General features: G+C 35.8%; 1 protein-coding gene across 1 annotated transcript; it reads left to right on the forward strand.

The window, feature by feature from the left end:
- Window positions 1-375: 375 nt before the first annotated feature.
- On the forward strand, window positions 376-4,242 carry LOC131641189 (protein SOSEKI 3-like). Its single transcript, XM_058911493.1, has 6 exons — window positions 376-987; window positions 1,104-1,173; window positions 1,564-1,679; window positions 1,776-2,646; window positions 2,755-3,047; window positions 3,146-4,242. The coding sequence occupies exons 1-6, from the start codon at window positions 795-797 to the stop codon at window positions 3,169-3,171; spliced, it is 1,569 nt and encodes a 522-aa protein (XP_058767476.1). The 5' UTR covers window positions 376-794; the 3' UTR covers window positions 3,172-4,242.
- Window positions 4,243-13,314: the final 9,072 nt, after the last annotated feature.

The raw sequence follows: 13,314 nt of genomic DNA on the forward strand, positions 1-13,314 counted from the left end.
ATTTTTAGGAACAACCAATAAAAAGAGAGAGAATTTAAATTTATTTAAATTTTAATTTGGTTTTTAATTGGCATCATGGGGTGGTTGAGATAAAAGAGGAGAGAGACAATTTTATTTTTAATTTTTAATTTTTAATTAATAAAAAAAATGTGATTGATTATGTGCAAATATATGTGTTATGGCAGTGTCTATGTAAGTATTTTTCCCATATGAGATAGCATTGATAGCACATGAGTAATTTGGAGAAGCCCATCTCATATGACACCTAACTGTTGTCTATTTTTTAATTATTTTTACTTAATTTAAAAAATCACCTTCGTTTTTATTTATAAACTCCTCCAACACCTTTTACATACATTAAGAAACATTATAAAACTGTCCAAAAATCCATCAAAATCAAAAAGACAACACAAAAAAACAACAGCATATGAACTCTCAAATCCCAACTCCAATAATCAAATCTTCCTAAAAAACACAGGCTTGTCTCTGTTTCATCCTCTTCCACAATCACTTTCACTTTCTCACTTCAATCGTGGGCGTCCATTTTCGCTCTTTCTCTTCCACACCCAGTTTCTAATCCACCTCTTTGTCTTGAAGCTTTCACCTTTTAGCACCTAGTTAGATCTGATTTTGGACCCATTATAAGTGATGGTACTGCAAAATCTTCAACTTGACCCGGTAACATTTTTTGACAGAGTCAAGTGAATGAGAATAATGGGGTTCTTTTTTGCAATGTTTTGAAGTGTTGAAGTTGAAAAAGTTTCAATTTTGAAGCGGTGGTTGTGCATGTGAGAATGGAGGGTCGAATGAAGAAGTATAGACAAGTGAGTCCAGAGAGGGCTAAAGTTTGGACTGAGAAGTCACCGAAATACCAGCAGAATGTTAAGGTAGCTGTGGTTTATTATCTATGTCGAAATAGGCAACTAGAACATCCTCATTTCATGGAGGTTTCACTTTCTTCTTCTTCAGATGGGTTGTATTTGAGAGGTACACAATTGAGAAAAGGAGGTTTTTTTTTTTTTTTAATTTTAATTTTTGAAATGTGGTTGTTGATTTATATTCTTTGTGGATTGTGTTTTTTGAGGAATTGTTTTCGTTTGCAGATGTGATTGATAGACTAAATGCACTGAGAGGCAGAGGCATGGCTTCCTTGTATTCATGGTCTTGTAAGAGGTAAGCAAGTTATTGCATTCTAATTTTGTACTATTGTTCAATTTATGTGTTTGTTGTATGTTGAGGAAATGGAGGGTGACCCCAATGATTGTTTGGGTTAGACCTCAAATCCTCGCCAATGTGGCTACGAGGTATTGTTTGCTTTGGGTGTGAGAACCCTCAAGGTTTTGTCATTTATCCTTTGGAAAAGACGCTTTGTTGGGTTGAGGTGTATGAGTGTTGTATATAAACTACCTTTAGTCTCGATTCCTAAGCAATGTGAGACTATTTTAGCCAGTTTGTAACCGTTGTCCCCAGATATGCTAAGGGGCACTGTGCGAACTTCGTGTTCCCACATACGCCGCCAATGTTATTCTCAACATTGATATATTTGCTCTTCCTGTAATTCAGAAGCTACAAGAATGGATTTGTGTGGCACGATCTTTGTGAAGATGATCTAATTCTACCGGCCCATGGAAACGAGTATGTCCTCAAAGGCTCAGAGCTTTTTGAAGAATCCAATTCAGGTAGAGTAGATATCTAGTTTTTTAATCTACAAAAGATGATTATTTGATAGGTCATGACTCATGAATGGTATTGAGTTCCTGCGTTTTTCTATGCAGATCGATTCAGCCCCATTAATGACGTTAAAATACAAAGTGTGAAGCTGTTGCCGGGGCCAGCTTCTTTTCGGAGTCACGATGAAGCTTCATCCTCTTGTAGCATGAACGGAAAAGAGACAAGACACTCTCAGGATGACGAACTTTCCCAAGAACAACATACGGGTTCGTCTGACGTTTCTCCTGAGTCAAGAGATGAAAAGAGCGGTCCAGCAAGCTTAGCATTGACAGAGTACCAAATTTTCAAGACTGACGGATTGGCAGATGCTTCAACTCAAACAGAAGATAATATCAGCAGATCAAGAACCCAGAAAACTTGCACAAGAGGTGTATCAACCGATGACGGGTCGTTAGAATCCGAATGCCATGAAATATGTCAAACCGAAGTTCCACAAGTGAAACATAATTCAGAAATCTGCAAAGATACCATTTCTCCTTCAACCACGAATTCAAGTCCCTTATCTTTTGGGGGGAAGATGGAAACTTTGGAATCTTTGATTAGAGCTGATGCTAGTAAAGTGAGCAGCTTTCGGATTCCGGAAGAGGAAGATATTCCTATGCCGACCAATACAAGAGCGAAGACCTCAAATTTGTTGATGCAATTGATCTCTTGTGGCTCAATTTCGGTGAAAAACCACAGTTTTGGCCTTATCCCTTCCTATAAGCCGAGGTTTTCGCATTCGAAATTCCCTTCTCCGCTTTTTTCAACTTCTTTTGTGTTGGGAGAATTCGATTGCTTAGCCGAGAATCCAAAGATGATGAATCTTAGATTGGAAGACAAGGAATATTTTAGCGGGAGCTTAATCGAGACTAAACTGAAGGAAGCCGATGCGCCTGATGTTCTCAAACGCTCTTCTTCTTACAACCATGAGAGGTAAGTTTTTCTTTCAAATCTTCTATAGTAATGAACTTCATTGTTGTTTATAAGCCTAAACACCGGAATCATCATTCATCACATCTCGGCAAATTCACAAATATGCAGGACAAGTAAAGAAGAAAAACCAATAGAAGACAAAGAGGAACCGTCCCCCGGACATATAAAATGCATTCCGCGATCAATTAAAGCTTCCCTAACCAAACATCCACGAAGTGAGTCCATGAGATCCCCTATTTCTGATAAACCAAGAACTTCATCCGACAGAATCGACGGCTCCTGCATATCCTCTATATCATCCAACAATAATAGTCAAAGAATCACTGAACCTTGGTCAGCGAAAAAGCAATCAAAGAAGGTAGATTCATTTCACGAAGACGAGGTGATCAAAATCGAAGAAAGTTAAGTGTTGATGAATCTATCCTTTGTATCATTATTATGTTCTTATAGCTTTCAAAATCACAAACTAATAAGTTTTGATGTCTATTACACATAACAGGCTTGCTTCGGGAGCTCGGGTTATAATCCAATCTAAACCTTTTTGCGACACGGCTGCATCTGGAAGCCGATAAAAGATTAGTTTTCATTGTCTATCAGGTTTAGTTTGAATGCAAAATGATTGTATATAGTTTGGTAGATTCATATCACCTCTCTTAAGCCTAATGACAGAATCATTTCACTTTTAACCAGAATCAGTTCTACAAAATCAATTCACTCAGAATCAATTCCCGTAACCGCAAAACCGAACACACACGCCGATTCATGTGAAAGAGAGGTAGTTGTGTAGGTTAGTTCTAGTGGTCCATATCTTATTAACTATATTGTGCTGGCTAGAGAGGGACTTTATTTTCAAAGATGGGGAAAAAGTAATGGTAGTTTTCAAACCCATCTCTTGCAATTGTCACACTGATAATGTAAAATGCAATGATTGTGACATAAAGTTGACTATAACATTGGATGCATTTTGTCTTGAACTTCAAATTAACATTCTCTTACATGCTAGATTTAATTCTCAAAAGCTAAAAGCATGTTTAAAGCTACTTTTATTCATGACCCTTTTTTAAGCACCAAAAGGGAGTTTTCTCTATGTAGTAAAATATTCAAAAGCTTTGATTTTCTTTCTCCAAAACCAAAATGTCTTTTGACAAAAAATGATAATAATTGAAGTTGAAAATTTGAAATAGTCACATGTTCAAATGGATGACACTCAAAAGCTGAGTCTTGTATCCATTGTGTCCCTACTCCAGTCTATCTACTGCTGCAAACATGAAAAAATATATCATAAATTAAAGCTTATAATCTAAAAGCATTTTTGTCTTGAAAGGTATGTTTGGATGATTGTCCTTTCATGCTTTTGTCTGGTTATTGAGATCTTGTGTGACCCTTAAAATCATCCCTTTACTCAATTAACATAACTTTGACTTCACTCAAAAGCATGTAGGCTACCATGATACTGTTTTGATAGCAAAAATAATACAGCTTAAAAGTCACACCTATAGCTTACTAAACTACATAATTAAAAAAAGGTTTTACAAACCTTTGTTTCTTTCGAGTTTATTGTTTTATTTTAGTAAGTACTACTATTTTTTTTATAGTTTTTTTCCATGTTAGCTCATTTGAAAATAAATAAATATTATTAATTTATATTTTTGTCATTTTATATTTATAATCTAGTTCAGCTCTTAATTTTCTCGACGTTACTAATTCAATCAACTAGTTTTTCTATCATTCTTGAAAGATTCAATCACCAATAAATTTCATGTGTTAGGATAAAGAACAATGATAATTAGAATAATTTACCTCTAGCAAAAATAATTCTATATGTAATAAGATAGCCAACTTAACTTGGCAGAAGAAGATAAAAAACAAAAAACACAATAATTTGTTTATCTAGTTCCATTAAACAATCTATTGTGGAGGAGAGAGCAACTATTCAATTCACTATATTTTCAAAAGTTACAAAAGATTATAAATAAGTTACAATAAAATAGTTACCCAACTTCTCAAAAATAAATTCTATTTCTTTTCCCAATATCTCCGACTCTGCATATGAAGCACACAAGCCTATGGACTTTAGAAGTGTTTTTCAATTCTCTTAGATATATCCAACGATTTCCAAAATTCTAAGAAAACATGCTTACAAATTTATCCTGGCCGTTCTTAGATTATCATCTGGATTCCCAAATTCTTATCCCTAACTTAGCTCTAAAATTCTAAAGGTTGTGAATGCAATAATAATAGAGATACATATTAATAACTATTGAAACTCATTAATGAACGAATCCATGACCCATAAACAACAAGGCCCAATACTCGTGAGTCGAGAAAACCAGACCCCAACTTCTATGGATCAAATCACTCACCATATCTAAACTCACGGTCGTGCCACTACTAGCGGCTCTGCCTCCAGACTAATGTATAGTTTCTACAATCTCAAAACTTGTTTCCTTTCTCTCCATCACTTAACGTTTTAAGACATACTTCAACAATCTGCACCTTGACTTGAAATCATGGTGATGCTAATTTATCCATCAACCACCTTGTTGCTCTATACAAATTCAACATCTACTGAACATTTTTTTTATCAAGTTTTAGACTTGCTTGAACCTTGATCTTGCCTCTTGCATCCACTTGCCACCCACCACCTTTTTCTGCTTCAGTAGTCTTAGAAGTCTATAAGAATGGTTCTTCAACCATCTTTGACTCTACCTGTTTTCAAAGGCCTCCCTGAAGGTCCCTAATTCTTAGTTTTAGAACCCTTCGATCACATTCAAAGCATAACATTTCCTTTGAGATGATACAATCTCTTTCATTAACTTATCACGAGTCAAATAATAATTAGATGTCTCTATAACTGTTCTTTCACTACTAATAGTAACCATAGTATGAACCCCCACCTTAAAATGTGTCTTCTTCACCATAGTTTATAAAAGCTTCATCCTTAGTACTTTACTCATCTTCGTATAGCGGGACTCAATAAAAGCAATACAATTGCGATTGATGAACTTCAATCTTCTAGGATTCACTCATAATAACTCATAACCCTTCCTACCTCTTGGATAGCCACTAAAGGCACAATTCACAACTTTATCATCAAACTAAGTTGATTTGATTTAACCAATAAGCACAGTGTTCACGATCTTCAAAATAGAGCAGGTTAAACTATCCATACTCTAAGCCTCCATAAGTGGTTCGAGTTCTATTCCTATAAATGTATACCTGCTAATCAGGTAAGTTATTTTGGTACCGACCTTATCCCAGAACCTCCATGACAACTCATCGGTCAAATGCATGTTTATCCCATGTCTTCAACAAAATTCATTAAAGTTATTTGAAACATCTTAAAGGCACTAACCATGCCTCGAGTTCAAATCCTATAGCTTGTTCTTTTTATGAAAGTCTTCACTAGATTATAATGAATGAACAACAATATTGAAACCTTCTAAAATATATAAGTCACATATTTTTGGCCTTAAAGCTATTATCACTTCACCACCTGAAATCTTCAACACCCCGTTGTGGATCTATGAGGTTGCAGGTACAACTAGGTGCAACCTTCAAATGACTTTGGTGGTTTGATGATGACAACAACCAATGCCAAATGGCGCTCGATGAAATCCCCAGTGATCTATGCTCCAACAGTATCTAATGATGGTATCTATTAAAGAAGTAATTTCAAATCTCATCAGTAGAAGATTCAATTTCTAGATGAAGTTCCAAATCTATAATGAATCAATAAGTGGAACTTAAAACTTTATAGTTATGAAAGAGAGGAGGTGTGAAAACTCTCATGGTGTTGTGTTTGAGTGATCAGTGTATTGTAAAGGTATAAGAGTAGATTTTAAGATACTAAGGTAACTCTCACACACACACACACACACTCAAATGTTTTTGAAGCCTTTCTCATTTTTATAAAATCACGTGAAAATGTGTGTGAACGTACCTAAGTGATTACTAGCTTGTTTAAATTATTAAGGCTGATTTTTACACTAGAGAATCGAATAATACATTAGGGTTAATCAATTAAGTCTTAAGCAATGCCTCCTAATCGTTTAAGTACGATTCCAATTGATTAGTGACAAAGTATTTGAAAATCTTTCATATTTGGCCTATCTAATCTATTAGCCCTGTGACTTAATCAATTAGAAGCCTTGAAAATTGTTATTTCTCTATAATTTAAATTGACATTATGTTTGGTAAAACTAATATAGTAGCAATTAGTTAAATAGGATATATAACTTGTAAGAGAAAGCAGGTGGAACTTCTATATGACAAAGAAACATGTTGAGTTGATTTGTTTCAACATCTGGACAATATGTCGAAGAAGATGTACTATGCAAGACATTCGACATCGCGTCTGAATCAGAACTGCTGTTGATTGAATCTGACTCAGCAATTAACAGTAATTCAAAATATTACTAACCAATATTATGCAATCATAGGTGGCGCATGAAAGATCTGGAAGAATCAAATCAGAATATTTTTGAATGAAGACTTTTTAATTTTGGAGATTTATTAGGAAGATTTGATTGAAGACCTATTTTGTAGGAGAATCTTTTGAAGATTTTTTACAACATATTTGCTGTAATTAGAAGCCCTAGTCCAGTTAGGAATAAATTATAAATAGAAGTTTTGTAACATAGGTTTAAAAGGTCAACCAATATGTAAAATTATAAGGGTTGCGTTGGTAGGTGAAACCACCCGGTTTGTGGGATGGTCACCTTGTTTTCACTTAAAAGCCTTTAGGTAATGAGTTGAGTATTGTTCTTGGAGGAAGCTTTTAAGAAACTCCAAGATGGTGTTCTTAGTCTAGAGTCAAGGCTGAGTATGGAGGGAAGTTCGGCTTCCCGCTCGACATAGGAGTGTGTCTCCTTATCATGGAATTGTGTCTTCTATTCTGTGGATACATGATTATGGAAATTAGGCCGTTGGTACAGCTCCTGGGACTGGAAACTGTAGAACATCATTGAGGTGATTGGAAGTGGGATGGAGATATTCCATATCTAGGGAGGACCTAGGTAGAGATTGCATTGGGTAGGGATTAAGTGAGAAGTTGTAAACCGGATGTTGTTTATCTTCAAACTGATACTACTTATAGTGTATCTCATTCCTGGCTTGGTATGCCCCTAGAGTAGGTGTGTTTGTCACCGAACTAGGTGAATAATTCTGCGTGTTTTTATGCTTTTAAGTATCTGCTTTTACATGTTTATATTCCTTGTACATGTTGCTGTCAGATCAGATGTCTCGACATCCTATAGGACATCTGAGTTTGTCATACCATAATTTCAAAAAATCTCATGGATCGTTTCCCTTTTGAAGGCATATTTTCTACTATAAGAAGAGGGCTTATCCTCATTCCATAACACACCATAATTCATTTTGAATCTTTTCTTTCTCACTCTTTACTATTTTTCTATTTTTCCCTAAAGTTTCCTCAATGCTTAGTGAGTGAAAAAAAACTTGTGAGAGTTTGACTGCACTTCTATTTGTGCTTAAGTTGTTCTTCATCAAGAGGATTGATTTGATATGAAACTTTATTTTCTCCACGGATTTACAACAAGGGTGTTTAAGGCTATGGATTGCTTGGAATTCTTAAATCCTAAGGGTGTCTCATACTTGTAGGATGTTCTTTGGAAGGGTAACTCAAATATTCAACCAAAGTGATCTTCGTGGATATTTATATTAACATCTCTTCTTGAGGATTTCAAATATGTTCCAACAAATTGGAAGTTTGAATAAAATTCTCTCACAAGATTTGGAAAAGTTTTATCAAGTACCTTTATGAAGAATTCCCTAAGTGATGCTTGACAAATTTGAGAGCAAGGTTTGTAGATCTTCATGAAACTCTCCTCCAAGTACCATGGTTGAACTACCTTTTTCTAAGGATCATCTTCTTTTTCTCTTGACTTCTTTTTATTATACCAGTTTCGAAAATGTTTCTCTTGGGGACATATATAAATTTATGGCTTTTCGATGAGGCCATGATGATACTTATGGGGAAAGAGAAAATATTTGCACAAGAAAGAGAGAGTCGAGAAAAATATGAGATGCATACAAGTGAAGAGTGATTTACCTATTTATAGATAGGCTTTTAACTAGTTTTAGTGTGTAAACATTACAAGAAATCACCGGTCATGCATACTCAAAATTAGATCATAGTCATTCCAAAAGTAGTGCCCAATCGACTGGATTAGGGCTCCAATATGTTGTGTGATCAGTTTTTCCAAGATATTGAGCAATTTTCATCAATACGAGGATCTGATTGATTAGAAACTACAATTCACTTAGATTGGATTAGAAAATTTACGCGCCTACCTGTGCCAATCAATTGGCTTGAAGCTCCAATCAATTGGGCTCGTGTGTTTCATCCTCTTTGGTACTCTTTGGGCCTTGTGCTGGATTTGCTTTGTATTTTTATATTTTCTGCATCCATGCCAAGCTTTATTTGCACCTTTTTTCTATGAAAGACTAAAAACCCCATCAATTGAATTAGCAAAAATATTTTAATTAATGAGAAAATATTTTAATTAATGAGTAAATATTTTAATTTCCACTGTTTAAGGATTAATCATATTTTTCTGATCATTTCAACTTTAAAATAATGATCTACTTCAAATATCAAGAAGTCTTGATAAGAACTTCCCTCTTTTAAGGGAACACCAATACATTGTGGCGTGTCCTTCTCTATGGATCGTTAAATGAGAGAGTTAGTTTAAACAACGAGATAAATATGTCCACCACAAACGTATCTACTCAACCTACTATGAGGTCAGATGATCACTGAAGACCGGAGATGTTGAGATCATCCTAAACAAAATAAACTTTGCTTTGATCACCATCGTTGATATCGACAATCAACAATCATTTATGAGATTTATAGTTTATGGAATCTTTAAATATGTTTCCTTTCTCTTCATCACTTAAGGATTTAAAGCATACTTCAACAATCTACACATTTACATGAAACCACAGTGAAGCCAAATTGACCTATCAACTACTTTTCCCTTCTCTACCAACTCAACATATATTGAACAACTTTTATCAAGTTCAAGCCTTACTTGAACGTTAATCTTGCCACTAGCATCCACTTGCTTCCAACCTCATTTTTTCGCTTCAGTAGGTTAACAATCATAGAAGTATGGTTCTTCAACCGTCTTTGACTCCATCTACTTTCGAATGCCTCCTTGAAGATCACTATTTATGAGTTTTACAATCCTTTAGCCACATTCAAAGCATATCATCCAAGGCCTGCATAATCGTCCCTTTGAGATGGTACAAACTCATTCCTTACCTTATCACGAGTCAAATAATAATCAAAGGTCACTTTAATAATTACTTCTCTACTACTAATATCCATAGTAGGAACGTCCTCTTCAAAATGTGCCTTATCCGCCATAATTTCTAAAAGCTTCATCACCAGAACTTTAATCTTATTTCCTTGACAAGACTCACTAAAAGTAATACAACTGTGATTGACGAACTTTAATCCTTCAGGTTATACTCCCAACAGCTCATAATCCCTCATATATCTTGGATAGCAATTAAAGACACAATCCACAACTTTACCATCAAACTGAATTAACTTGATTTGATCAATGAGCAAAGTGTTGACAACCTTCAAAACATAGTAGGTTACAATCTCCCCACTTCAAGCCTCCATACGTGTTTCTGAGTCTTTTCTTGTAAATGAATATCTACAGATGAGGTAAGTTGTTTTTGACACCAACCTTACCCCCAGAAACTCCATGACAACTCAGTCGTCAAATGCATTTTTATCTCTTGTCTTCTGCAAAACTCATTAAAGTTATCTAAACACCCTCTAGACATCCACCATACCTTGGCCCCTCAAATCCTATAGCTTGTTCTTTTCATGATAGTCTTGACTAGCTAACGACGAATGAACAATAACATTATAACCTTCTAAAATATATAAGCCACATATTTTAGACCCTTAGCTATTATCGCTTCACCATCTAAAATCTTCAACACCTTATGTTCAACTCTAGTGTGAAAGCCTAGATCATCAAACATACTTATGAAAAATATATTTTGTCTGAGCACTGAAATATACCTCACGTTATGAAGAAGACACTCACGATCATCAACCATTTTAAGTCTGACTCTGTGTCAATACTATGAACCATGCAAGTCTTATTGTCATAAAGTAAACTACTTCACCTTTCTCTAACTCCATACTCTCAAAGTATTCTTTTCATGCCACATTATGGATCTATGTGTTTTCAAGTACAACTATCAGCAACCTAAAGATGACATTGGTGATTTTGATGATGTCAACATTCAATGTCAAACGGTGTTCAAGAAGTCTCTTATTTGCTCCAACAACCTCTGATGATAGTATCTATAAAATAAGTTATTTCAAGTCTCGTTAGTAAAAGAGTCAAGTTCTAGATGAAATGTTAAATCTATGATAAATCAAACAACATAACTTAAAACTTTAGAATTATGAAAAAAAAGTGTGAAAGTTCGTCTAGTCGTATATATAAGTAATCTTATTTCATTGTCTTATCAGATTTAGTTTAAATGCAAAAATGAGTGTATATAATTTGGTAGGTTCATATTTTGAAAATGATTCATGTGAAGAAAGGTAGTTCTGTAGGTTAGTTTGAGTGGTCCATTTCTTATAACTATATTGTGCTGGCTAGAGGGGGATTTGATATTCAATGTGAATTGTCTATCCTACAATATTAGAGGAGCGGGTAACGGTGCCAAACAGAAGTCTATTAGGGATTTGATCTGGTCTGAAAAAATTGATCTTTGTTTGATTCAAGAAACTAAGTTGTTTGCTGTGGAAGAGTCTTTTGTCTATTCAATTTGGGGTAACAAGGAAGTGATGTGGTCTACAAAAAAAGCTTCAGGGAGGTCTGGGGGTCTGGTAACTCTGTGGAGTTCTAATCTTTTTATGCCGATATCAAGTTTCGAAGGTGAAGGGTTTTTAGGTGTTCAACTGGCATGGAAAGAGGTGACTATTTATATTATTAATGTTTACTCTTCTTGTCTGTTGGCTAAGAAGAAAGAATTGTGGGCTGAACTGGTGCGTCTGAAAGCGGTGTTACCTTGTGGGCTATGGTGTGTGGGGGGTGATTTCAATTCGATTAGGAGGTTAAGTGAAAGGAGAGGTCGTTGTGCTCGTTCAAATACAGGTGAAATCAGTTCCTTTTGCGAGTTCATTGAGGACATGGAGCTTATCGATTTACCGGTGGTGGGAAACAAATTTTCTTGGTTTAATGCGGCAGGAACTTCTATGAGTAGGTTGGATAGGTTTCTAATTTCTGAACCATTGATTGAGAAGTGGAATCTGAAGGTGCAACTGATTAGTAACAGGGTGATTTCGGATCATTGTCCGATCCTAATCAAGTCAAAGGTTATGGACTGGGGGCCTAAGCCTTTTAAGTTCTTTGGGGCATGGGTGCAGCATCCTAACTTTATGCATAAGGTTGAGGAGGTATGGAATAATGCAGTTGTGGTTGGGAAAAAGCAATTCATATTTAAGGAAAAATTGAAGACTTTAAAAGCTAGTTTAAAAGTGTGGAATTATGAGGTCTTCGGCAAACTAAACTTGAATGTTTCGAAGGCGGTGAGTCGATTGAATGTGCTGGATCATGGGGTTGCTAATGATGATGTGTTGTTGGGTCTGGATCAGAGGGTTGCTAGAATGGAGGCACAAGCGGATGTTTGGCAAAATCTTCAGTTGCAGGAATCAGTTCATAGGCAAAAATCAAGATGTCTTTGGTTGAGAGAGGGGGATCGAAACTCTAAGTTCTTTCAGTCTCGTATGAAAGAACGATGTAGGCGTAATGGCATCTCGGTATTGAAGGTGGATGATGTGCTACTGGAAGAAGTGGAGGATATTAAAAGGGTGGCTTTTGCTCATTTTAAAAATCGGTTTCAAGAGGAGGAGTGGGGGAGGCCAAAGCTCATTGGTGTGAATTTTAAGTCATTATCTATGGAAGATAAAAAGAACTTGGAAATTCCTTTTACTATGGAGGATATTAAGGAGGTGGTTTGGTCGGCTGTAGGGGATAAAAGTCCGGGTCCGGACGGATTTAACATGTCGTTTTATAAGGTAGCTTGGGAGGTCATTAAGATGGACCTTTGGGAATGTGTCAATGAATTCTTTCAGTCAGGGCAGTTTCCAAAGGCTTTTGCTGCATCTTTTATCTCTTTAATTCCTAAGTCGCAGAATCCTCAAAGTTTGAATGATTTTAGGCCAATCTGTTTAGTGGGGAGTGTGTACAGAATTGTTTCGAAACTGCTGGCAAATAGGCTAAAGAAGGTGATTGGTAAGTTGGTCTCTCTCAACCAGTCAACTTTTATTCATAACAGAGTTATGCAGGATGGTGTTCTGATTGTCAATGAGGTGGTGGATTATGCGAATCGTTATAAGAAGGAGCTTTTTTTACTTAAAGTAGACTTTGAGAAGGCGTTTGATTCAGTGTCGTGGGATTATTTGTTTGACATTCTTAAGCGTATGAATTTTGGCTCTTTATGGCTTAAGTGGATTAAAGCGTGTGTGTGCAATTCTTCTTTGTCCATTATTATCAATGGATCTCCAACACCGGATTTTCAAGCGAAGAAGGGGTTACGCCAAGGAGATCCGCTATCGCCTTTTTTGTTCATCCTAGCTGCCGAAGGGCTCACGGGGCTGTT

This window comes from Vicia villosa, unplaced genomic scaffold (assembly GCF_029867415.1).
Source record: "Vicia villosa cultivar HV-30 ecotype Madison, WI unplaced genomic scaffold, Vvil1.0 ctg.003559F_1_1, whole genome shotgun sequence".
Taxonomy (NCBI): Eukaryota; Viridiplantae; Streptophyta; class Magnoliopsida; order Fabales; family Fabaceae; genus Vicia; species Vicia villosa.

Coding starts and splice junctions, on each gene's coding strand:
- LOC131641189 (XM_058911493.1), top strand. CDS start 795: ATGGAGGGTCGAATGAAGAAGTATAGACAAGTGAGTCCAGAGAGGGCT. Junction 1,680..1,775: donor TTTTGAAGAATCCAATTCAG/GTAGAGTAGATA, acceptor TTTTCTATGCAG/ATCGATTCAGCCCCATTAAT. Junction 2,647..2,754: donor TCTTCTTACAACCATGAGAG/GTAAGTTTTTCT, acceptor ACAAATATGCAG/GACAAGTAAAGAAGAAAAAC.